Genomic DNA, 27018 nt, shown 5'->3' with positions numbered 1-27018 from the left:
TATATATTAGGGCTGGTAATTTAACGCGTTAATTAGATTAATTTATTACGTGAAAAATAACGCGCTGAAATTATTAACGCACTTGTGTGTCATATGATATTTAATACAGTTGATTGATGACAAATATGATGCAGGACAACAGCTCACTGCATGATGGAGCCTTGAGAACTTATTTAGAATGTCCCTAAAATTCAAGATATGGGGCAAAATGCCTGTTTGACTTTTTGTCTCATATTTACATAGTTAAGCAATATCACACGGCAATAGGCTAAGTGCAATGTCACACGAGTGCAAATGTGATACTGATCTTATACAACAGTTCAGTAAGTAAGAAGTTAATATTGTGTTATTTTAGACACAATGTTGTCTGTTTTGCTCAATTTTGCCAACCAGAAGATAAAGACAATGCAGAACTGTTCGTCTCAGAGCCACCCACAGCGGCGTTTCATTTCTTAATCCACGTTTTGAATGAACTGGGTGAACCATTTTGCGCACTGGATTTGAAGAGGTGTTGCACAGATCGATTGGTGTATGTCATCAAAGTACCGCGAGACCGATTCAAAAGCATAAAGGGCCGTCTGCATAATAGCTTTTGCTGTACTTTTATGTCACACCGATCAGTCTGATGGTGATGATCCGCTTCAAGTCAAACAAGCCCAGTGATTCAATGGACCATTCAATGAAAAATATTTACTACCTTCCTGAATGAAATCGGCCTTTTGAATGCTGGCAGTTTTAGTTTATTATTTAGAGTATCATTCCATTAAAGAAATAATTTCATATTTCCATAGTAATAATAATAATATATTTAATAAAATACAGTTCATCCACCCAAAAATTACAATTGTGTCATCATTTATTTACCCTCATGGTCCAAAAGAGTATGTGTAATAAATTTTATCAAACAAAATGTTTGCTGCTGAATCTATTTTTTGTAATGTCTTTTTGAGGCTTCACACAACAATGACTTAATCTTTTGGGAGTCATTTCTCAGCCAAATTTGATATGCGATTAATTAGATTAGAAATTATCCTTAAAGATTTAAAGTAACCTTAAAGATCTATAATCTCTTCAAAAAGAAATTAGAAACATCATGAGTGAAGTAAATTAACACATATGTAAGTATTAAAGAATATAAAAAAAACAAATAATTGCACACATGCAATTAAAATATTGTGATTAAAATATTTTTTTTATATCACACTTAAGGGGTATGTGAAACCATATTAAGTCAGCGAGACGTTCTCTCATGTGGCCATTATTTAGCTGTAACTTTCAGCAGAATATAACTTCAGACAGAAGAAAAGCCTTCACATGTTCCATCCAATCATGCATGTGGAAAAAAAGTCTTCCAAGAAAGCACAGAGCACAGAAAGACAGAAATTGATTGAAAGATATATGTTGTGTTCAAAACAAAAAAGGATTGAAAGAGAGAAAGAGAGTTCACTTTCAATTCCATTTCTCTAACAACAGGAGGGCTCATTCTTACCACAACAAGTGGCAAAGGACGCCAGCCATAGTGAGTGAGACAAGAGAAAAAGCAGAGAAAAAGGCCTAGCAGGCGGCTGTGAAAAAGTAGAAAGCTATATGGGGGGAAGAGTGGGGGTAGACATGTTTAGCAGAGAAAGCTTCAGGCTCCAAAGAGCACAGAGGCAGATGAAGCCTGATCTCAAACACTCTTCACTGGCTCTGAGCTTCACTATCACTATTACAATTTTGCTGTGAAAATGAAATACAGATCATAATGAAATACAGATCATAAACATAATTTTCAACAGCCACTACTCTAGTCTTTAGTGTCACATGATCGTGCATAAATCAGTCTAATATGCTCAGTCTAATCAGTCTCAAGAAAAATTTCTTATTATTATCGGTTATATTGTATTAAATTGTTATATTATTATCGGTTATATAAACAGTTAAAAACTGTTTATTTTTGTGGAAATAGACAGTAAAAAAACAGCATTTATTTCAAATAGAAAACCTTTGTAACTTACATGATTGATCCCAAACTTTTTAAATGGTGTATTTTGAAATATTTGAGTACAAGAAGTTCTAAAGATCTAGAAGTCTAGAGATGTGTTGTTGTTGTTTTTTAATGCAACCACTTGTAACGTAAGTGGACCATTTTTAGAATACTGCAAGAGACATTACAGTCAAATCAGTCCGTCTACTGCATGTTCTCATAGAAAAACAATGGAAAAAGGACCCTATGAGTTTGCAACCCATCCACAGCAGGAACAGTAAGCAAAAGCAGAAATGAGTGGAATGATTAAGGTCAGACAGGAGAGGGCTTGATCACCCCACCGCCCCCCCTAGTAAAGACAGGGAGCTTCATTCATTTATATTTACCAGCATTAGTCTAGATCCTCATTATTTACACCCCATATCCTGCATTTCATTCTGACCCTTTTCCTTCTCATCCCTCTTGTTGCCTTCTGCTCTCCAGTTTTTCCACATTCTCTCTTTTAACCTCAACATCCCTTCAAGCCAACACAAGCAGCGTGAACAAAGACCCTTGTTTTCTTGAATACTGACCACATGTGGGGCTGTGCTGAGCGCAGTGCAGAGAAAGATAAGCAGGTGTACGCTCAAAAAAAGTGTTCAGACTGTTCTACCAATGTCAGAGAGAGAGCGGGAGCTTTCATCTCAGACACACAGAAGCCAAAACCACTTAGAAAAACATCTCTAACAGCTCCCTGTTGATAAGCTTAAGTAATAACAGCTCACACTGTGAACACAGATGCTACTGAATACTAATAATTCCCAGTTAACGCCTGTACTGGTGACTTCTCGACAAGTTTAATCAATTCTGTTTGTTTTTCAGCAAAAAATAGGGGATGGCGAATGGAAAATGTATGAAATAAAGTATTATGCTGAAAGAAAATCAAATAAAGAATGATCCAGTACTCTGATACTCACCAACAAAAGATGTTTCTCCCAGGAAACCTCTACGTCTGAGGATCACCTCGAGAACTTTTTCCTGCTCATCCACCACATAGTTTGGTTTCTCCAGAGAAATCCAAGCCCAGTTCAAGCGAAACTGTTGGTTTTTCAGTTTGTTCCCTCCTGAAAACAACAATTAAAGTGTATACTCTCTTAATGGCAGTTGAAAGCATTGTGAAAATAAACCGAGCGCTGCCGTAACATTGTATTTTTGTCAACCAACCCAGAAGTTTGCATTACCCTGCTTCCCTGCAATAGGACTGTTCTACTGGCTTATTGCAGAAAATAAGTTCTGTGACCAACAAAGGTTTATGATTCCAACACATGTTGCTCATCATGATAATAATTACAAATGAACACAACTTTCATGAATTTTAAAGTTTAAATACAATTGCCAGAAGTAAAAAGCTAAACAAACTACACCATGGTTGTATGACTTCAATGTCACCACCAACAGCTCTTTCAGTCTTTATCTAAATGCAACAAATTGGAAAGTCCAAGTTAAAATAGTTCAAGAGCGCATGTATAAACACAACGAGGCTGTAAAAGCGGACTAGTGAGCTTTCCTGTTCAGTGTGATGATGTTTAATGGCCCATACAACCTCTGAAGTACCATTTAGCCACTAGTCAGGTAAAAAACCAAAAAAAAAACCACATATTACTATTTTATGTTGTTGAATAAATCATGAAAATATCTAGCTTGTGTTAACCACTGACCTCATTTCAGGCATTCAGCCAAAAACACATTCAGTTCGGGACAAAGGAACCTGAAGTTTAAAAATGTGAACTCGTTTCCGGTTATAGGATTCATTCCTGCAGCACTCTATAAAATACTTGTTTAAATATTTAAAATATTCACGGTCTGGAAACGTGTAAAACTTTAGGTCATTACAAATCTGAAGAGTTATGCATACACATGTTCTAAGTAACACATTACGAGAATGATCCTCATATAATCGACTCAGAAGGGATGAATTAGTGATAATTTACATAATAACAATGTACATACCACCAGCTGTTTACTTAAGGGGTTTACAGGAAATAACTCTCATAATCCTACATCTTGCATGTTATTTCCTCCTTTTGGAAAAACTTACCTTATCAGGTTTTATAGAATAAAAACAGCACAGTTAACTAGTAGGGATTGTGTTTGAGATTTTGATCACTCACAGTATCTCTAAACTTATGTACTCGACCAAGAGTGCCTCAGCACCGGTTTTTTACCCACACAAACTAAAAATAAAGGTTTGTTTGCATAGAAAAAGAATGTACTGTAGTTCAGTGCAGAACAGACATAATGAATCTTGTGTAGGCTGACTTTGCACTTAATGTGCTTGGTTTCACAATTCTTGGTTTGTCTCACATTACTTGTATCGTCCAGATGTTACTGAATCACCATCATGATTTAGTTTAAGTATAAAATGATACCATGATACTGATTACAGCGTAATGATTACATCAACCGAATCAAGCTTACAGAGACACTTTCAAAAGGCAGTCTACACCTCTAACAGATTAAACAATGAGGGAATATCCAAAAGAGTATGGACTTCATGCATTACGAAGCCTACAAATAAATCTTCGAAGTCTGTGTCATTGTATTACATTTCGTGCACACATACCTATAGACCAACTGCATCTCTTATCTATATTCACGCCATGTTGGAGTCTGCCCTCAAATTGATAACCCACTTCACATGCACTCAAAACATCATAGACAAATTCCCAATTGCTCAAAAAGATCGACCATGTATATTCATGACTTTTCTGTGTGCGTTTCACTTGATTTCTTCGCGCTAACCCGGGGCTCCTAAAAACTCACTCTTTAACCTTAACCTGAGAGATGTCATAACTGGAAAAAATGTAAATGTTGCCAAAGGCACTGGATTTCTAACTCAATATTAGCCTGTAATGATGTAAGGTTGCTAAGGGATAACAGTTCAGCAGGTGTACACAACTTCAGAATGAAGGAGAATAAACCATTTCACATGTTAAAGTGATTATATTTGACATTTCATGATTAGCTGCATAAGCCCCGTAATCAATAAACTTATTGACTCTTATTTCTACTCCAAATATGTGGATTGCAGGTAAATTGTAAAAGGAATCTGTGATATAAATAGAATTTAAAAATAAATATAGTTACATAAAAATATATATATTTAAAGTAAATTCTAAATATAAAGAAATCAGAAAGGCTACAGCCACATCTGTAAAAACAAAGATGCTAATAATCACACATTAACAGTGGACAATATTTGATTTGATTTATTGTTTCATTATACCACTGTGAGTGGACATAAGCAAGCTAAAAGCGTTTCTCCTGTTATTTCTGCTGCAGTCAATGGCGGGGAAATAATGCAGCGCATTATCCAAGCAGCAATGACACTTTTTTCTTTTATCTTGTCAGGTTGTATCAATTTAAGAAGGAAGTGATATATAGAGTGTGGTTAAAATGTCGCCAAAATCCATTTGCAAGTAAAGTAAAAGCTCTCAGCTCAAGGACTCCACTATTCTGTTCTCAGGGTGTTCATTCAGGTCAATGAGCCGAGCAAACACAACACCATCAGTTACCACAAAGACAAACAAAATCCAATGGATTTTTACATTTTCTAAAGAACATCAGTGGTGTTTGCCTGTGAAAACCATATCACAATGCTAAATAGCCATTGTTTACTAGAAAAAAATGTTTCCTTTAAGACTTAACCAATCCAAAGTATTGTTGTAAAATATTCAGATGAAGGTAATCTAAATTGGCTATGCCAAATAAGAAACGGGTAATCTGCATTAGCTGAAAAAGGAGTTTAATAAACATTAACAAAGTATGAGAAATGGTGATATTGATTCTTGCCTAAGAAAAGGCCACTGAAAATGAAGTAAACAAACGATCTAAATAAATGAGAAGAAAAGAGAAAATAAGCTATTTAGTCATAAACGTATAGCATGTGATATCACACATGTGAATTTAAAATTCCGTTGTATTTGTCCTGTTGTCAAGCTGAACAGTAACATGCTCTCATTAGCTTTGCCTCTGAAAAACAACATACTGACAGTTGCTTTGAAGCCCAGTGGATTTGTCCAAACCCCAATACTGACAGTCTCCATGAAGCTTCTCACACAAAAAGCCCCTATAGACTTTATCAAACAGTAGTGTTTCAGATCCGGATAGTTCAGACAGAGTTTCCTACAGTAGATAGACATGACAACACAACAGCTGACATTCACTCAGAATAACTCATTAAAAGCTAATCAGTGTCTGGTGAGAAGCTTTACTCTATTCAGAAACTTTGAAGAACTTCTTAACAGCATCTAAAAATAGAGCCCACAAATAATTCACCAGATACATTCTCAATCCTCCTGAGTGACTGGATAAAGTCTTACAGAAGTCAAATGGAGATGACCCCTGAGGGGACTTACAAACTACTATAGTGATTCATGAGGGTCTCAAACTATCAGGGCTGGAAAATACATCTCAATATGAGAATAAGAATGAATGAGTAGAGTATTAAGTGCCAGAAAGAATTTTATTAATTCTGCGCCAACAGCATCAACATCAACAAACCTTCAGGAGCGCCACACTCTCAAAACTTAGTTAAACACAAGTCATAAATAAGTGCTACTTTAAGGCCTGTTTATCAAAACTAATATGCATGTTACATATACTCATGTTTCTATATTATTTCCCTAGCTTTTAGTTTATGGAACCAACCTGTGAATTGAAATAACTGAATTAGAACTAGAAAATTCTAAAATGAATATGAACATTTCAAACAATACAAGATATTTGGTAGTGAAAATTACAAATGACACAGTTATTTTTCTGTAACATACATTACAGTTCAAAAGTTGGGGGTTAATTAGAATTATTATTTTTTTTTGAAGAAAGTCTCTTATGCTTACCAAGACTGCGTTTATTTGATCAAAAATACAGCATTACTGTGAAATAGTATTACGATTCAAAATAACTGTTTTCTATTTGAATATATTTTGAAATTTACTTTAATTCTGTGATGGAAAAAAGCTGAATTTTCAGCAGCCATCATTCAAACCATTCTTAATCTAATTTAGTGCTCAACAAACATTTCTTACTATTTACAATGAAGTCTCCTCTTGGCTTATTTCATCAGACTTTTGTTTTTCTTTTTTACTTGTTTTGGGCTTCTAATTCATGACCAGCGTTTTGTTTTGTTCTCTCTCTGTGCTCGTCACTAACCACACAGTGCTGATCATAGACTGTATAAAAACATGGACGTAGTGTCGGTGACGTCACCCGTAGACTCCTGAAGAGCGTTTTGAAGTTCAAAGTGTGCAGAGCGGGTCGTCGCCATCTTGGCAGCACATCACCGCGCGACTCTCCCAGACAATGGAAAATGGGCAAAAAGGCGAGAGCTGGTGGCTGAAGCCACGCCCACCTAGCTCGATGGCAGTGACAGCAGCGGCAATCCACCTGTCACTCAAGTGACCACGCCCTTAATTATGCAGAACTTTAAGGCTTAATATAATTTAAACGGATGAGTTTAAAAAAATTCCACAGTTGTCACGAAGGACAAAATCAGCTATTTAGACCAAAATCTTATTTTGCACCATGCTGTAAACATGATTTTTTTTCTGCTGTAAAGTTGAGCATTTTAACATGGGGAATCTATGGGATTGACTCCCTTTTGCAGCCAGCCTCAAGCGGCCAGTCCATGAATTGCACTTCCGTATGGGCTTCACGAGAGAGAGCGGGAGGTTGCCGCTCGGTGCTGATGCACTACGACATCTGGCTGCACGTCTTCTGGTTCCCCAAAGTCAGCAGAAGGGACACAAAAAGTGTTTATTATGTTTGAAATCTGGATATTGTTCTCACAAAAACACATGGATTCGCTACAAGGGGCCTTTATTCACACCCCGGAGCTGTGTGAGGGACGTTTTATTACAGATGTGTACACTTTATTTAATGTCTTCTGAACTGCTTACAACAAACACCCGCTTGCCCCATTGAAAGGCTTGGAAGCGCAAGGACAGTATTCAATATAACTCAGATTGGATTATTCTGAAAGAAGAAAGTCACACACACCTAGGATTGCTTCGAGGGTGAGTAGAAGATGGACAAATTTTTATTCTCGGGTGAACTAACCCTTTAATGCTGTACAGTTGCTTTGACACAATCTGTCTTGTTAAAAGCGCTATATAAATAAAGGTGACTTCACCATTGATGAACATCAAGAAACGTCAAAGAAACAGAATCTCATTAAGGCTGTTTTTGTTTTGGTGGACAGGTGCTTCTCAAAGAGCAAAAAGCAACTATCATCTAGATTAAATCACTAACACTGCTCTTTAATGGACGTGTAGTTCAAACTGTGCATGACCCAAAAAAATATATAAAAAACAAATTAGCAGCTTGTTGGTCCTTTCATGGTTCCTCTATAGCCTCTCCTCGTCTAGCTCAATGGGCTCTTGGCTTCAGGGTTTCTTTGGTTTCTGCTTTACTTCTTTCCATTTGGATTGAAAAATCTAAGCTAGTCTAACAGAACTTGAAAACATTTAACAAGGACATGTAGTCATGCAATTAAGACAATTCAGACTATCCAGGCTGCTCGGATTTAAACAAGAGGCACATGACCTCACAAAACACAGAAAATTATCTTCAACGAAGGTCATGACTTGCCTGGAATGGATGCCCTCAATTACTCTCTTATGTGCCTCTGTCTTCACCAGTAACCTGCAAACCTTATTTAGAAGAACGCGGTTTCAAAAGTTCAAAGACAGCAGTCACAAACCTCTCATTGGTCAATCACCGGTCCAATCGATCAGTGGCATTTCAAAATGTTAAACCAGCAATACCTGCCATTTAGGTCTAAGGTTAATCCAGAAATCCACATCTGAACTGACCTTAAATACCTGCACAACCCTCTAAACCAAACAAAACAACCCACCTTTGATTTAGTATGAAGAGACGAAGCTTTCAGAGGAAATTCAATGCTAGCTATTGCTAATCCAAAAGCCACATAGCCAAATGTCTTCTGGCCCAGATCTGGGCCAAACAATCACTTTTCCCTCGGCCAAAGTGCCGCAAAGAATGAAGGCCCTGAAGTGGCCCAGAACTGGATTAAAGACAAGGGCCACACATGGGCCATAACTGGCCCAAATCTCAGCCAGTTAATAACCCTTAACTGGCCCTAAACTGGGCCAAAACTGGTTTTATTATTTGTGCCAATTCTCAGCCTAAAGTAAACCAGAATCCCCAAATCTGAGCCACACCTGAGCCTTATATAGCCCAGACCCAATACAGAATCTTAATATTTCATATTATTGCATTATGTATTACTATAATCGCCATTATTCATTTTGTGACATGCTTTGGTCCCAGACAGCAACATAGTTTCGGCCCAGAACCGGCCCGAATGGATTTCACGTGGGCCAGATGTGGGCCAGTTCTGGGCAGAAACTGCTTGCTGTCTGGGAAAGTACACACAAACTATGCCAATAAAGTACATTAAACTGAATAGAAAATCAGACTAAAAAACAAGCAAATCATGTAACTGTGCAATAAAAAAAATGTATTGCATTGATTTTTCCATTTATTTTTATAAAGAACATATCAACCAATAAAGAGTGCATGTATAAAGCATAAATTATACAGAAATGTAACAGATAGACATATTAACTTAATCATAATAATAATTTATTGCAGATGTGTCAAAGAGCAGTGCCACAGTTATCCAAATGACGATGCATTTCAGTTGCAGTTCTCTCTGGCAGAATATAATAGATGTAGGACAAGGTGATTCCGAGGTGAGACGAGGAGCAAGGCATAATTTAAGTTGTTAAATGCTAAAAATACTATCCTGATCCACTCCGTCAAGGCGCGCCCTTCTCTTTCAAAACATGCATCACCGGAAACACGGCATGTCGCAATCTATGAGGAAACTGGCGAGAGCCAATGAGCGTTTGATATTGCTGCCGTAAAACTTGTTGTAAAACTTCTTAACGCCAATTTTTTTAATTGTTACTATAGCTACAGAGGAAAGAGATGCATATCGCCGATGAATGCGGTTTGAATTTGGAGCTGTTCCTCACACCAAGCATCACATGGATACAGAGGATTTGAAATATTGTATTTATCTTGTTTATCAAGGGTCACATAATATGATGCTAGATCATAGCCACACTCCTCTCACCAACAATCAGCCCTCATATTGTTTGCCTGATCCACTCCGTGCCGTCATTACCACACATGGTCCAGCTCTGGCTGAAAGGGTACATGCCATTGCTGACAGGAGGCCAGCAGTGCCAGCTTGAGGCCACATTTGGGCCAAGTCTGTTTGTTATGTGGGAAGGGAATACACAATCTTATGTCTAGGCAACAATGAGAAACTGAGCTACAAAAATGTTCTATTGCAATGTTATTTCTGGTTCATTTGATATGGAAGAAATAAAATAAACCACACAAGCATGTGGTTATCTACGTCCATGCTAAGAATATCATTGTTCTGTATTGTTCATACAGCACTTTGGATCCTGTTCAACAAATCCCCTGCAAAAAACCCTTCACAATACACTGTATACACTGGGGAAAACAGAGCCAGCAATGAGATTTTTTTTTTTTAACCCAGACACAACAGAGCTTTAAGAAAAGCCTAAAAGGTGGTGAAGAGTCTGCAAAATAGCTTTCCAGGAAACAAAAATGTTTTAAAATGGCACAAATAAGCACAATTTTGGTTCCCAACCTGATGTCAATGGTCAAATAAACCAAGCTTTCTTTTTAACAGTACATAGAAAAATATTTTTTAAGCATATAATGATATTTTTGCTTTAGAGTGAACACTGGTATAATAAGTACACACCAATAAACCCTCAGTCCCACATAAGAAAAATAAAATAAAAAAAACATCAGCTATGATGCATCATGTAAAGATTCCCTCTGTTCTTTGTAGCCTCTGTGTGTCCCTGCAGTCGTTCCTGTCATATTCCTCTAAGGCCTGATTGCAGTGAGAGATGTAGAGGATACAGAATAAAGGAAGTGTAACCGATAAATCGGTCCTCTTTTACTCGTTAAGTTTGGGAGCCGCAAGCTGCAAAACTGTTCAAAAACAGCATTTATTACTGTCAATCAGAGGGTGTTTATGAGGCTTAAAAAAAGGATTTCAAACTGATATTAGCTCGGTTCTCAAAGCTAGTGAGCCACCTCACTGACTACATAAAGTAGGCAACACCCCTCGAAGGCAGAATCTTATAGCTGTTCTTGAACATCATAAATGTGTTGTGTATAAATTTACCCCCTATACCATTATATTGTGCACTATTCAAGGGTAAAAGCACTTCTGGCATATTAAGTGTCTGAATTTGTTCACTTGTTTCAATTTACACTTTTAAGTGCACTATATTAGTGGAGTAATGTAGGGAATAGTGGATGAGAGTATAGGATGCACTTTCTAGATATTAAAAGATGAATAATGTTTATTAATGAGTTTTGGTATTGATTGAAATGAAAAAAAAAAAAAATTATTCACCACTTTTTTCATGTAGCAGCGCGTTATGGGAATACCTTTTCCCCAAGAGATACATGCTAATCGGGCGGCCGATATTTGTCATTTTTTAATATATATTCGGCCGATATTCAGGTTTAGTAGCGCCGATTTAAAGCCAGGCACATCCGCGGGCAGCCCTGTGTTATTGGTGCGGTGGAATGTGCTGCTGCCACATGTGAAAGACCCCAAAGCAAAACTTTTGGAAGATTTAACAGGTAAGGCTAAAATTCTGATATCTCAAAGTTCTATGGACATATATTTACTATATATCACTAGTAAACTATGACATGTTGCTTCACTTAGTGAAAGAAAAAACAAATAGCATAGAACCATCGAGAACTGGCATAATGCTACAGCTGGTTAAAGGTTTGTTTACTTGCAGTTAACTTTAAGGACTGTGGTCAAAAACGATCAGCAGCCTTCTTGCAAACATATAACATTGGGGCTAATAAGTTCTGTTTTATTTTTCCTGTATCATGGTCGGAGAATTTCACTCTGTGCGTGGGGTAAAGGCAGCAACTCTCAAAAACACTACAGTGTGATTGAGGGCTACGTTACTCCACCCCGCTCACAGAAAGCACCATGCTCGTAGACACAGAGTTGTCCTGGAGCAGCCCAGAACGGTGAATGACATTTGTTCAGAGGCATGGTTTGATGCAGACAATAGTCGGGTTTCCATCCAACTTATTTGCATTTAGGGATATAAATTTTCAATTATTTCCATGATCAATCGTTGTTTAAATTAACGATCAATTAATCGATATACTTAATGCTGCAAAATGCTAAGTATTATTATTATTATGTGCCAAAGCCAGTCAAAAAAAAAGCTTTCTCACCCAAATTAAAGGGGTTTTAGTCTGAATAAAATGCTAGTAGCAGGACTGTAAAATGAATAGATCTGATTATGATAATTTGATAAAATGCATCTCTTTAAATAGTAGGCCTAGTTGTTTTTTAAAAATCCGGCATTTACAGTGCATTAAATTGTGACAGTGCATGCGTGCGTGCATACGAAGATGAGCGAGCGCGGGTTTGGCAAGATGTATTTGGAGGTTATTGCTCACGTCTCGTTTGGCACAAATCCAAATGTTTCCATATTCACAATGTATTTAAATGTTAAACTAACTATATATATATATATATATATATATATATATATATATATATATATAATTTTTTTTTTTTTTTTTTTTGTAAACTAGACTTAACACGCATTCGCAAATAGACAGAAAAGATCCTCCTCTTCACATGAGCAAAAATGTCCTTGCCATAACAGCAGAGTGGACCGGTATAAGGTCCATTTAAAATGACCAGTGTAGCCTTTTATGTTTGGTTGACTGTACTTTATTTTAATAATAAACAGACTGTGATGTAAGTTTGAAATTAGAATGCACTTTAGATGTTCTGTGTCATTTATACCAAACACAAATGTTGCTAATTGCTAGTGTGTTTGCAGCACTAATATTGTTTTTTTTATATATATTTTATTTTTTACATTTTTCAGTTTAATTGATTTTTATTTATAAAGTTGTATTTATTTATTTTATTTTATTTATTTATTTGGGGCGGGGGGGGGGGGGTGTTACCTGTTTTCTTGAAAATACTTGGTAAGTTTATTGATTTGTTTGGTTAACTTTAGATAAATATTTAATTTTAATACCGTGCAGTGCACAAAATTAAGATTCAGGAGTTAGTTCAAGTTAGTGTTCAATAAATGATGATCTTAAGTTTAGAAATGTTGTGCATCCACTTATTATTAGTCTGACATTTTAGCATGCAAATGAAGGGGAAAACGTCAAGATAACGGCCCTAAAAATGGCAGCACATATCGCCCATCCGCTGACCCTGCCCTTTAAACATCAGCATTGTTTATAGAAAAACACATATGGGTCGATCTCTATTTGTAAGGTACATTTATACTGTACTGACAACAATTTGTCATGACAAAACAAGTGGACATAATTCATTTTCAAATTTCAAGTTCAGTTTTTCTGGTTTAAAAACCAACAGCCCAGTGACCCACTGACCTCCATCAGTTAAAATCACTGTCTGTGTTAATGAGGATTTGGGAGACAGAATAATGAATTTGTCTACATTTTGGAGTATCTTTAGCATGGGGAGTACGCCTTTGATGCCTTACAATATTGTTCCAGAGGCAGCTTGCTAGGTTTTGGAATGGAGCAAAAGAAACAGAGGCAAAGATAGACAAAAACTAGATGATCTCTGAGTCTCTGAGTCGCCCGCCGAACACGTTCTATAAATAGCCTGAATTGTAATCTTTCATTTTTTATTTTTTATGATAATGTTATAAAATGAGAAAATAACTATTGGTGACATTTCATATACCATTAAAACATAATAAAATAATTCAATAATTTAAAATATTTAGAATCTGCACGTCTCTCTATCTCTCTCTCTCTGCGTCTCGTGCGCGCACCTCTCTCTCTCTCTCTCTCTCTCTCGCTCGCTCTTCGTCTCGCGCGCGCACACCTCTCTGTCTCTCAGTCTCTGTCTCTCTCTCTCTCTCTCTCTCGCTCGCTCTGCGTCTCGTGCGCGCACCTCTCTTGCGTATCGCGCGGCAGAGGAGCAGCGTTTAATTTAGTTAAACACAGATATTATGTTGCTTTTCTAATTTTACATGCAAGTATGTAAAGTATATCATTCAGTCACTATTTCATATTTATGCCGTTGTTCTTTCTCCCTTTCCCCGCGTGATTTTGTCTATATCGCGAATATAAGACGACCCCCCATTTTTTAGGACAAAAACGCCTATTTTTAGGACAAAAAAACTTGTCTCATATTCGGGTATATACGGTAATTATATATTCAATAGTCATAATATTTAACAATATTACTGTTTGTTGTTGTATTTTTCAAAACTTGAAACTGTGTGTGTGTGTGTGTGTGTGTGACTATTTTATCCCTTCAGGGAGCCCTCACTCACAAAAAGGTTGGAGACCCCTGATCTAGGCCAAACTCTGATGGGCAGTTTATACACCAAAATAAAGTTAGCATTGAGCCTTAGCTGCTAAACAAAAATATGTCTGAATTATAAATTCAGAAAAGATACATGCAGAAATATATTCAGAAGGCAACAATCTTGTTTTAAACTCAAATAGTCCTCTAACTGCATGTGGAAAACATGATAATAGTTATTTTCATTGAAAAACAGCCTCATCATCAACATAGTGAATGCAAACAAAGAACAAAACAATTAATTAAACCACTCTGGAATACTACTTGTACTAAATACGTACAGTATATCACAGACTAACAGAGTGTGTTAAGTAAATGCAGCTGTTTAACACGAATTGGCTGTAAAATGGAGTTTGTGATGTTGGCTGTGGTTGTCAGGCTTTTTGGACGAGCACAAACTAAGATAGTCTAATTAGCTCAGCTTCTTCAGGCATAATGTGGCAAAGTGTTTGTAATCACTGAATTTCAGGCTGAAGCTGTACATTACTGCAAAAATGTGGGGAAAAGGGGTCCTAGTAGAAAGCCTTGAGGCACCTCATGATAAAAACGGATCAGCTGAGTCTTATGTTTGCACACTACATCTGTAAAATGAGATGAGAAAGATACAGATAGTCCCCTTACTCCTAGAGGTCTTTCCAATAAAATAAATGCCAGTGGAGTGAAACTATCCACAGGAATGCAAAGAAACAAAACCAGTAATGACCCACTGGGCTCAGGGGTCAGACACCAACAAAGCTGCATACCAACGAGTTCCTACTTCTCAGTCTTTCCTGCCAGAATTATGAGATGACTGACAGAGGAAAAAATGCTCCCAAAGTGGGAGGGAGGTAAGAGAAAAAAAGTGAAGGGAACAAATAGACACATAAACCAAAAACGATTCTAAAAACTGGTCCTGTCAACTGAATGTGTTAATGTATATATATATTTTTAATGATAGTATTCATAAAAATATTTTTTTAATATTTTAAATAAAATATAATATTAAACAAAAAATGAATTAGCATATTGTGCAATTAATTTAAAACTATCCCGATTTGATTATTAATATGCCACTGAATGATCCTTTCAAACAGTTAATCCCTCTTCACTTGAAGTTGCTAAGCAGACTGTGATGGTTATCTTGTTTCATGCCGCAACAGATTATTTCATGAAACAACTGGTGATTTTGAGCGTGGGATAGAGATAAAGCAATAATAGAGCTGTTTTCCTATAGAGTTTGTATTTTCCCAACTCTTTCCAATGCCATAGACTCTCTAATATTTTAAGTAATCATAAGCCTGACAAGGGGTGCAGCTTACACTCATGGCTACAGGCTCTAATTATGTGTCATCTGGCCTATAGATTTATATACCAAACAGCCCTTTGCATTGCATCTATTCAGACCCTTCAATCCACAGTGTCCCTTTCTGCGGCACTAACCCAGGCAATCCACATAGGCACTCCTGCAGTGTGCTTTATAGTGTGCATATCACACATATTTGGCTTTTCACAACAAAGTCTTTAGCCGCAAGCTTTTCCAGCAAAAGTGACGAAGTGACTGGTTCAACCTAATTTATACATGATTATCTATGCTCCACCAGATTTAATCCTACCCTGTTGAAATATGTTATTAGGGTCATTTTACCCCACACTAACTCACCTAAGTTTTCTTTGATGTTCTAAAAACTCATTTTTGTCATTTTTTTCATTTTGAAATTTATTAAATAAAATTGTAGTCAAAGGTAGCACAGCATGTAATAAACTGCACACACACTGACAGTTCACCTACTGTGGAAACTAAAAGCCTAGTTAAATGCTAAATGTCTAAATGTATCCCTCTCTGGTCTAAGGGTGCACAATTAAACATCTAAGGCTATTTCATATGCAATGACACCTAAAATTAGAAGAAAATTATATCATTCATGAATTCAAATGATTTGTACCGTATTACTCATTTACATTTATTACACTTACAACTGAGATTCTTATTATTCTTCACTTTATATGGCTAAATATGTTAACAAATAATTGTAAACACATAATCAAACAATTAAATCCTGAAAATTGGCACATTTCATGTTCTTGTAAAAATCAATGCCTTTTTTATGTTTTTAGGACTTACCATTGTCCTCCACGGTGAAATTAAAGACATCACTGGTTTCATTGTTCTCGTCCTTCAGGATATAGCAGATCTTAAGATCATCTATGTCAGCTGAGGACACACACAAACACAAAAATGTTACATTAAACTGCACAATGCAATTTATTATTCATTCAGAAGGATCTATATCTCAAAACAATCTATGATAATAATTTTTTATGATGATCTACAGACCCTAGAGGATCTGTGGATATAAGGCTTTTTAGTTTTTAATAAATACAGGGGAGAATTTTCACAAAAGCAGCAGGGAGTGAGACACAAAACAATCAGCAAACAGGTGAAAAGCGGTTACATAATGACAGGCAAGAACAAGAATTTTAAATACAGACTCAGACTCCCCTACATCTGATCTCTCCCATCCCAAATTAGACCCCTTAACCACATCTGCACTGATATACCCTGGTTAGGTTACGGTGTACCATGATCAACCTGACTCTCTCTTCCCCTTGCTCTGACCCACTTCTTTAAATTATTGATATCAGTGGAAGAAGCCTCATAAAAATGTAAACCTGTGATTCTTTATGCATGGATGAAACTGCTTTTCATATTGAAAATAAAATGTATTTTTCACCAAAAGCACACACTTCACTTATCGTTAAATATTTAGTAAATGCCAAAGAACAAGCGGTAGCAGAATATGGGGAAAGGGCAAAGTAAATAAAGAGAAGTGATTGTCCCTTTTGCTTCACTGCTCATACTGATGAGGTCAAGTCAGGTTTGCCAGGTCTCTCTCTCACTTCTGCCTCTTCCAATGTCTGAGACACATTTCAGACTAAGTTAGTTTGACACGGATTTCACATCTTCTCACTATGGCTCTCATGTTTGATGGAGTGCATTTATGCTTTAGAAGCCACAGACCTATGCTGGTACTATATGTGTGTGCAAAAGGATATCTTTTTAAAATCAAAAAGCCAGACCAGTTTATAAAAAAAAAGGCCTTTTTGCAAATTTGCAAAGTGTTTAATAGTTTAGGAGGCTAACCTGTTAGCATTATGTTAAGCAAATTATCAGACTAATTGGTCAGCAAATTAACAGAAAACACTAAGTGTTTCTTAAAATTATATACTATGAATCTATTTATATTTGATTAATATAAAGCTTTGTTTAATTTAAAGTTACATTTAATATATATTATTTTTTAAATATTTAATTAATTTATGTTTATTGACTGGTTGAGAATAATTATTATAAAAAGTGATACTGGAGGATAAATATCAGTTGTTTACCATTTAATACTTGTTTACATACCATTTGTAAAATCTTCAATATCTTAAAAAAAATGCCCTAATGAAATTGTACGTTTATATACAAATTTAAATGTATTATATAAAAATTTATAATTTTTCATTTAAAAAAAAAAACAATTAAACTTCTACAGATACTGCAAGGAATTAAACCAATTATAAAACAAAGAATCCTAACATTGGGTATTTAAATAGCCAGTTAAAGTTTGAGTGTGCAATAGTTGGGGCTACCTGTTTGTCTGAGCAATGGAGCATGAGCCCAAAACTCATGTTGCTGGTACAACCCAGTCAAAAAAAAAAAAAAAAAACCCAACATATTGCAGGTCTGTTTGTTATGGTTAGCAGCAGAAAAAAAATACCCCTCACCTTTAACTCTTTTTAAAACGTGGTTTGCCTGTAACCAGTTACTCCTTTCTCACTACAGGGAAGTTAGAAGGGAAAAGTATAAGAACTTAATAATTGAAAGGAGATGTGTGAACGCTCTAGTTGTCTCATCAAGAATTTAAGACGAAGGCTAAAAGACAGACACATCTTACAGCTTGTGCTCTTGGCAAAGGGCAAAGTGCCTGTTTTGTGATGGAACCTACATTATTTCAAGTATTAATGAGAGCAGGTAACCTTTCCTGAACATGATGGGTACATAGCATTTTTTGAAGAGACAATTTTGTACAAGTGTATCTTCAAATTATGGTTTTACAGAGTTTTAACTGCACAGTTTTAGAACAATGACTGGAAAAAGTATTTCAGGCAGGAACCAATCATAGATGGTAAGAACATTTGGTGCTCATGGTACATTACCTTGTGTGAAGATGTTGATCGACTCATTCCTTCTGTCCAGGTTAATCAGGTACCCATGCTCTGGCTGTGCAGTGATGTGAAAAACCAAAGCCTCAGGGCTACGGTCACTGTCTACCACCTTCAGGACTTTGCTTGTGATCTGATAAGCTAAGTGACCTGCGGACAAGACCTTTAAAGTCGCTGCTCCTTTGTTAACCACAATCTGAGGCACACTGTTGTCCACTGAGACAATGGTAATCGTCATGGTCTGAGGCCTTTGGGTCTCAAAAATGGTATCAGACAAGACAAAGAAATCTGAATGGGTGCCATCAGTGACCGTAAAAGAAAAGCTGTCTTTGTCAGACTCTGTGCCATCATGCTTGTAGCTGATCATATTCTCATTCAGGTCCTGCTTTGTGAAAGAAGTCACTTGTCGACTGTTGTTGAAGAGCAGCTTGCCATAAATGGGTAGTTGGGTGACTGTAAACTGGAGAAAGTGCTCAGCTGTATCTTGGTCCTCAACAGACAACTCAAAGGGTGTAATGAGTTTGGTCTGTCCCTCAGTCACTAGAAGGTAATGAATGGTCAGTACAGGTTTTTTATTGTCAACATCAACAATTGAAACACGGAATGTGCGGAACACAGGGTTGTAGCCATCGGTCACCTCAAACTCAAAGCTGTCCATCTTGACTTCATCATCAGCAGTATGAATGTAGTAGATCTTGCTCCCGGCCAGCTGTAATTGGGTAAAGGACACAATAGGCATACCTGGTGTATCTGTGCTTTCCAAATGACCTCCCACGGGGGCTCTTGTGATGGTGAAGACTAAGTTCTCATCAGGGCTGTTGAGATCACTAGTGCGGATGAGGTTCGTTGTGAGTGTCACTTTGCCACCTTCTTTAAGAGACACTCCTTTACTGATGACATCAGGAAACACTGTGTCAATGCTGCCCACAGTAATATAGAAGTATCTGTCAATTACAGGATTGATTCCATCTGTTACATCAAACTTTACAAGGTCTTGAATGCCTACCTGTCCATTGTGAGAGTACAAAATGAGACCCTTGTTTACATCGTTTTGTGTAAAGTTCATGCCAACTGTTATTTTCTCTAGGGACCTAGCAGATCTTTTCTCCACAAAACCTGCTGGTTTTCTAAGAAGGAAGCCCTGACCTGGGCCATAGCGAATAATGAATGTAAGTGATTCATCATCGGAGTCCAGATCAGTAGCTTTCAGTATTTTACTGTTTATCTGCTTTGTCTCACCAATCTCAATTTCAAGCCCATCGTTAATGGCAAGCCTTGGTGTTTCATCATCCACAGGGATAATCATGATCATAATGGTGGCCTTAGCTAAATTTTTCCCATCTGTAAGAAGAACATCAAACTTATCTTCAGTGGTTTCAGAATCATCATGCTCATAAATTATGCTAGAGGCTTCCTTGATTTGCTCCACAGTGAAATTTGTGACTGGGACAGAGCCACTAGGAAGCTGATTAAGGATGAACCCATGATTTGGGGGTTTGGTGATGATAAAAGTCAACTCTTCTGCAGGAACATCAGCATCGACTCCATTCAAGAGCGGTGTGTCAATGATAACATTCATGCCTTCCATTACAACAAACTCTTGTGTAAAGATCTCTGGTTTTTCATCATTGGTGGGAATAATTATAATTGGAAAGAATTGTCTTTCTGAGAAATTCACACCATCTGAACATCTAAATGTGAGCCTGTCCTCCACTGGCTCAGCTCCTTTATGTATGCTTTGGACATAGTGAATATGACCATCATTCACATCTCTAATGGTAAAAGCACTTATCGCCATTCCCGACCTTGACTTTTCAGAGCCTGGTGCTGGAGAGACATTCTCCACATATCCTGATGTGGGCTGAACAATGATGGTGCACAGGATGTCCTCAGTAGGCGTGTCTGCATCCTCGACCATTATCTGATGTCTACTGATTGTGTTTTTATCCCCCTCAAACACGGTAAAGGTAGGGCCTACTGTGACCACTGGTGTCTGGTTATCTACAGGCAGAACAGTGACATGAACATGGACTCTGTTTACTCGGTTACCCCTTACATTCCACTCATCAGACATGTAAGAAAGGGCCAGGCTGAAAAAGTCTTCTATCGAAGTGAAACCAATCTCACCGCTGGTGTGGGCATACACTACCAGACCACTGATGATATCAGCTTGGGTGAATCTGCTTGAGGAAACTCCACTCAGCAGAATTTCTCCAAACTTAGGGACTTCTTCCACAATGAATGTCAGCCTCAGGTCATCAGTGTCCTCATGTTTTCCTTGGATAACACCGGCAGTCATTTCTGTGGCACCATTTTCCAGGACATCCAAGCGAGAGCCAAAGGTGCCCTTTGTCAGGCTGAGTGTTGGTGTCTCATCATCAATAAGTTTTACCCCTACCTTCAAAGTGATTGTTACAACATGAACACCATCACTAACATCCAATTTAAAAGAGTCACTTGCCATTTCATCACCATTGTGGATGTATGATACTTTTCCATCAGCGATATCCTTCAAATGGAAACTACTTCCTTTTTTTAAGTTAGTAAACATATGCTGAAGATGGCCATGCTGTGGAGTTTGACTTAGTGTGAATGAAATTTGCTTACTGTCAGTGTCAAGGTCATTTGTGTCAAGTTCGGCACTCGTGATGACATGCAACCCTCTTTCAAGGACTGTGAATCCAGTGTTCGTTATCTGTGGGGGTTTGTTGTTCACAGGCTGCAGAAAAATTGTAAAAACTCCATTAGCACTGTTTCCAGCAGTGTCCTCTACTGTGAAATGGAACTGCACCACATGTGGTGTAATGCCAAGTTCAAGGTCTGGTGGGTTGTAGGAAATCTTATGATGGTTAATTTGTGCTTGGGTAAATTTGGTTACATCACTATCTGGGCTGTCAGTCAAAACAATAGACCCAAATCTAATGGGATTATTCTCATCAGTGTCAGTTGGCGGTTGAGTTATTGTATATTTCAGGTCACGGTCCTCTGTGTCCAAGTCAGTGTAACGAAGAGCATTCTTGTTAAAATGAGTCAGCTGGTACTCATGTACCGTCATCTGCAAAGTAGTGCCTGGGAACAGCACAGGTGGAATATCATCGATAGGTAAAATTTTTATAATAAATGATTTCTCGCCAGATTGGTTGGGAGGATCAGCATCATCTTGTACTTTGAAAATGAACTGATCAGTAACTGTCTCTGTGATGTGTGGACCTGTATGCCTATAGAACAGCTTTTCATCTGTGATATCTTTCTGGAGCCAGTGTGTCACTACTTTTTCATACACACCATCTTCTGCATTAAATTTCCAGGATGACGGGTCCTCGGGTGCTTCAGATTGCCTAACCACAACCTTGCCAATAGCAGAAAATGGAGGCTCGATTGTAAATTGAATGTTGGAATCTTCAGAGTCGATGTCTGCTGCACTGAGGGTGAGCTGTGAGATGGGCACCATCTGATTTTTTAATAAAATCAGCCCAATGTTTGCATTTATGATGGGCGGCTCATCATCTGTGGGTACAATTGTGATGGGGAACAAAAACTCAACTTCATTCTTGCCATCTGACATTCTGAATATTATATTATCACTGTATGTGTCACTGCCATCATGCTGGTATACCACAATGCCGACCTCCAGATCAGCCAGTGTAAAATACTTCCTGTTGGTGCCCAGAACAGTTAAGTGACCGTGACGCAGTCCATCAACCACCATTATCCTGACACTTTCCAGGTTGTCTTCATCACTTATTTCTAAATTGTTCTGAGTAAACAAAGACCTAGACTGGCCTTCATATAATAGCTGGCCGGTATTCTTAGTGACTACTGGCGCTAATGTATTCATAGGCTTCACAACAATCATGAAAGCAAAAGGATCTGAAATGCCACCATCTGTGTCTATGACCTCAAACTCTATTTGAAAGATCCTCTCTGTATCCGAGTCCAAAGAGGGAGGTTTGTATGCGATCTTCAGATCTTTGAGATCCCTTTGATAAAAGGATGTGATAGGTAAATTCCTATCATCTGTACTCACAACATAGCCCTCTTCAAAAGACAGAGGAGAAGTGATGTTGAAAACAAGATCATTAGGATCGGATTCTGTGTCCTCCGCAGCCAACATATCAGGAGTTAAAGCTGTCATAACAAACTGATCAACTTCCATCATCATCATAGCCACAAAACTCGGTTTGGGGGGAGTGTTTTCTTCGCCCTCTTTTATCCGAATCATTACATGGAAATACTCTTGTTTCAGTAAATAATTTTCTTTGCTCCGTAGCTCCACAACCATTGGGATGTAATCCTTATTTGGGGACTTGTGGGTAGACGTGTGCTCATAGCGGATATCTGATTTGAGAAACAGGTCACAGTCCATCATTTTCTCCAGTTTGCTCTCATCAACAACTTTACCATATTTAGGAAAAGCACTGCTGGCAGCCAGGGATGTTACCTCACATTGATCTGAATCTTTATCATAGGTGAAGTCTAAATGCTTTCTGCCGATAGGATTACTAGTACCACGCAGTTTATCAACATTAAGAGGCATGTTCTTAGTAACAATCTCCAATTGTGTGAAAACAACCTCCACCTCTAGCATAAAGGGGATGATAATAGTTTCAGTCTGAGTGTCATACCTGAGTTGCAGCTTCACCCTGTCACCCGCAGGGCTCCTGGAACCGAAATGAGAATATCTTACATCGTTAGGACCAAATTCACACGGGAACTTTTTAGGAGACACATGTCCCGGTCTCTGAGACAGCGGATCATTATCTAGAACGGTAATACTGCACCTGTCTCCCGGCTGAACTTCAATGACCAAATCGTTGATCGGATCTATGTAAACAGATCTCCCGAAAGGCACGTGTATGCCGTTGTTTGCCACCAGTATCGCGTCCTCGGAGAGTTCTGGCGTGTACGCGTACGACAATCCTTGTGTTTCAACTCCTCGCGCTGAACTACCTGTCAGTGAAAGCACGAGAATGAGAAATCTGTGAAGTTCCATGCTGAATGCACACAGAGCTACAGGAGGTCCGTAGGTAATTGAAATATCCGAATGGAGCTCGATGGGGTTCTCCGCTCTTTGTGCTTTACATCCACGAGGGGAGAGGAAACAAATCAGAAAGTTAAAAAATCCACACGCGCACCAGGATGCTCGCGCGGTATTCCCACAGACTCAGCGCGAGCTCAGTTTTAACTTGTGCGTGGATGACAGCAGGAGGACACGCCCACAGCTTCATTCTATTGGACGGAGAGTTGCGTTTCGCAGGTGATTTTCTCAAAGGATTTGACTGTCTTCTTTAACTGTGCTGAAGATCTGATCTGGCGCGTCTGGATACAATAATAACTATCTAAATTTCTTCACTTAAAAAATAATAGAATTATGTATTCCGTTCTCAGTAAACCTATCTCATGAAACAAAAACAACTGAATTGAAGTTTAAAAATTATTTTTCTGATGTCTGAAAGCGCATTTGAATTTAAACTTGTACCTATTTTATCTCTAGGTTGTTGATTTAACTCTTAAAAAGCAGAAACATAAAACATTAACTTATTGCTTTTCCATCTTACATTAAGTATTTCCTATGTAGCTCAAACAGTTATGCTAAAGTCATGGGTTCAGGGAATGCAAGTAATATACAAGTAAAAATGTATGACTATTAGGTAAAAAGTATGCCAAATGTATAAAAGTGTATAACATTTAACTTAAAGCCAGATAAGGCTGATGAGTTCATGCTTGAGATTTTATGTCTCTTGACCTGCCCGTGGGACCCTTTTTCAATATTTGGCCCACTCACTCACGGTTCTTCCCTCCAGCCTCTCAAATATCTGTAACCCCCATGTTCAGATACAGAAACTATTTAAGAGTTAATATGAGCATCACATACTTGAAAAGACTTGATCTTTAGTTATGAGGTCGGGGCAATGCTAGCTATGAGATAAAATTTATATGACTGAACTGAATTGAATATTTAAAATATGAAATGAACATTTACTCATTAAAGTGTCTGGAGATTAAAGACTGTTCTTGACTTCAGCTGATGAATATATTTCAGTAAAAATGATGTAACCCATTAAAAAAACATTTCTTGACAGCTAAAAGAAATAGGAGAATCATGTAAGATTTAAACTATACTTCAATATTTATACATATTAATGATTTAGTATATAATGCTCAATCAAAATGATATGTGCTCTCATGTGGGATACAGCTAATATTGTCCCATTTAGGAGGGCACGGCGATAACTTCATGACTATTTGTATTAAATGTTTTATTTTAAGTGAATTTAAAATTATGTTCAGGTCTTTTATACTGTAAATATTTAAATGGCATTATTACTGTCAGGATTTATTTTTTCTAATACTAAAGAAGGATTGTAGGTGTGTATTGTGTGTGATCTCTGAGAAGGAACATTTTTAAAAAATAAATAAATAACATATGTTTTGCCTATTCTCCACAGTTTGAGATTTTTTTGGGGCATGACAGTTGGTTACTTCTTGGTTGAAAATTGTATAAGGGAGAAGCCATGAAAGAGTCTTCTGAAGTTAGTTTGGGAAACATATGTTTTATAGTTACAGTATGAAAGACTACAGTCAGTGTTTCCCAGAAACCATCAAACCTGTAATCGATCATCTGTGCAGACACCATAAAAACTTCTGATGGCTTGAATTAGATGAGATACGAGTCTTGCTATTTTCTCTCACCTTCTCAGTTTTTCAATTGAATTTTTTGTCTGAATGTAGCCCTGGGAAAATACGTCCAATTTATTGGTGGCGGTAGACAGAATCAATCAGACCTCTAATCTCTGTGATCGAGAATATAACATACTTTGTCCAAAGGGACCAAAAGTACCTTGAGAAGTCTGCAGTGCTGCAATAAGTGTGGCAAAATTGCACTTAAAAACAAAGAAAAGAAACAAAACCGTGTGAGTGTTTATACTGATGTTTGAATTAAAAGCATATTTAGATATTAAAAATGATGCAATCGTGTCCAGTGATATAATGCACACAACAATAAGTTTCAAAAACATTTATTTATTTATTTATTTATTTAATATACCCTCAAATGTTTTAACAGTGCAGTTAATTTTTATACAGACATGACATCATTTGAGTACACGTCAGGGGAAAACGGAGCCCACTCATATTAAAGTTCACAGCTGCTGAAAGTCCATTCCCAGGTTCCTTCTGTATTCCTGTGGTGACAGTCTGTCTTCTTGCATGTCTGCAGACCGAGAAGTGTTCAGAATTACAATGGCAAATATTACATCTATAGCAAGAGAAAATACTACCCAATTTAAAAAATGCCCACCTGTCAGACAGTCTCACTGAATGAGTCATGAATCAAAACCATTTTAAAACTGGACGTTAGAGCTGCACTTTGTCTGCAGTTTCTCTTAAAGTAAATTTGTGACATTAACCATGTGATATTATTGTGCAGATGATCAAATTCTCTTTAAGGTAAGATTATTAAAGACACAGGTTACCCATAATGCTCCAGGTATCTAAAAGAAAACACTGTCTTGGTACTAGGCATACAGTACCAAAATATTTTCTAGGTTTCTCCCTTCCCAATGGATCTGGAAGAAGCTACATCACAGTTAAAAATACCTTTAAAGTTTAAGGTGCATCTGTAGTTTCCACCTAACAAACTAGTAAAACATCATCTAAGGGATCTGTGAGAAAGTATTAGAACTTTACAATGTATTTTCTGAAAGGTCGCTTGTTCCTCTTGAGTACTGTTGCCATTTCTGTCTCAGGTGCTTGAAAGGAAGGGAGATATTCTCAAGTAAGTATCCAGTATTGTTTAATCATTTGTTAATGTGTACACTCTAATGACACAAGGATGATGGAGGTGTTACTCACCTTTAGAGTTTTAACTTATAACTTAACTTAATAAATTATAACTTTTTTGGGGGGGGCTAAATAACAACTGCTAGCTGATGCCACTGGGCTTGAGTCAAATGAGACACAAATTTGCTCTGAGGGGAAACTGCTGCCATTTTCAGCTGTCAGCATCCAACAATAATATAGCCTAAAGAAACAATATAATTAAAATGATATACATAAAACATAGGCATATAAATGTACATTACCAAATATGAAAAAGCATGTCTTGGTAAATCATAATTATAATATAAAATTCATAATTTGGACATCAAATTTAAACTGTGAGATAAAAAAGTTGTAATTATGGAATTTAAGCTAACAATGAGATAAACATCAAAATTATGAGATAATAAGTCATAATTGTGAGATTAAAAAAACTGATGGCACTGAAAAAATTAAATAAATATATAATGACATAATTATGACCTGTCAAAAATTACAAGATAAAAAGTCACAATAATAAGCATATTTAATGTCATACATCCTTTTTTATAAAAGAGCACTTCCTCCATGAGAA

At 37.2% G+C, this 27018-nt stretch overlaps 1 protein-coding gene across 1 annotated transcript in view; it reads right to left on the bottom strand.

The window, feature by feature from the left end:
- LOC132132589 (FRAS1-related extracellular matrix protein 2-like) overlaps positions 1–23639 on the bottom strand; it is a 58511-nt gene extending 34872 nt beyond the window's left edge. The window contains exons 1-3 of the mRNA XM_059545022.1: positions 18618–23639; positions 16537–16626; positions 2923–3069 (exon numbers count right to left, since the gene is read on the bottom strand). Coding sequence (XP_059401005.1) covers positions 2923–3069; positions 16537–16626; positions 18618–23616 — 5236 coding nt within the window. The 5' untranslated portion in view covers positions 23617–23639. The remainder of the gene's footprint in view (positions 1–2922; positions 3070–16536; positions 16627–18617) is intronic.
- Between the last annotated feature and the right edge of the window lie 3379 nt (positions 23640–27018).

Source organism: Carassius carassius, chromosome 49 (assembly GCF_963082965.1).
Source record: "Carassius carassius chromosome 49, fCarCar2.1, whole genome shotgun sequence".
Taxonomy (NCBI): domain Eukaryota; kingdom Metazoa; phylum Chordata; class Actinopteri; order Cypriniformes; family Cyprinidae; genus Carassius; species Carassius carassius.
The sequence above is the reverse complement of the archived record's forward strand: the minus strand, read 5'-3'. Positions and strand labels throughout refer to the sequence as shown.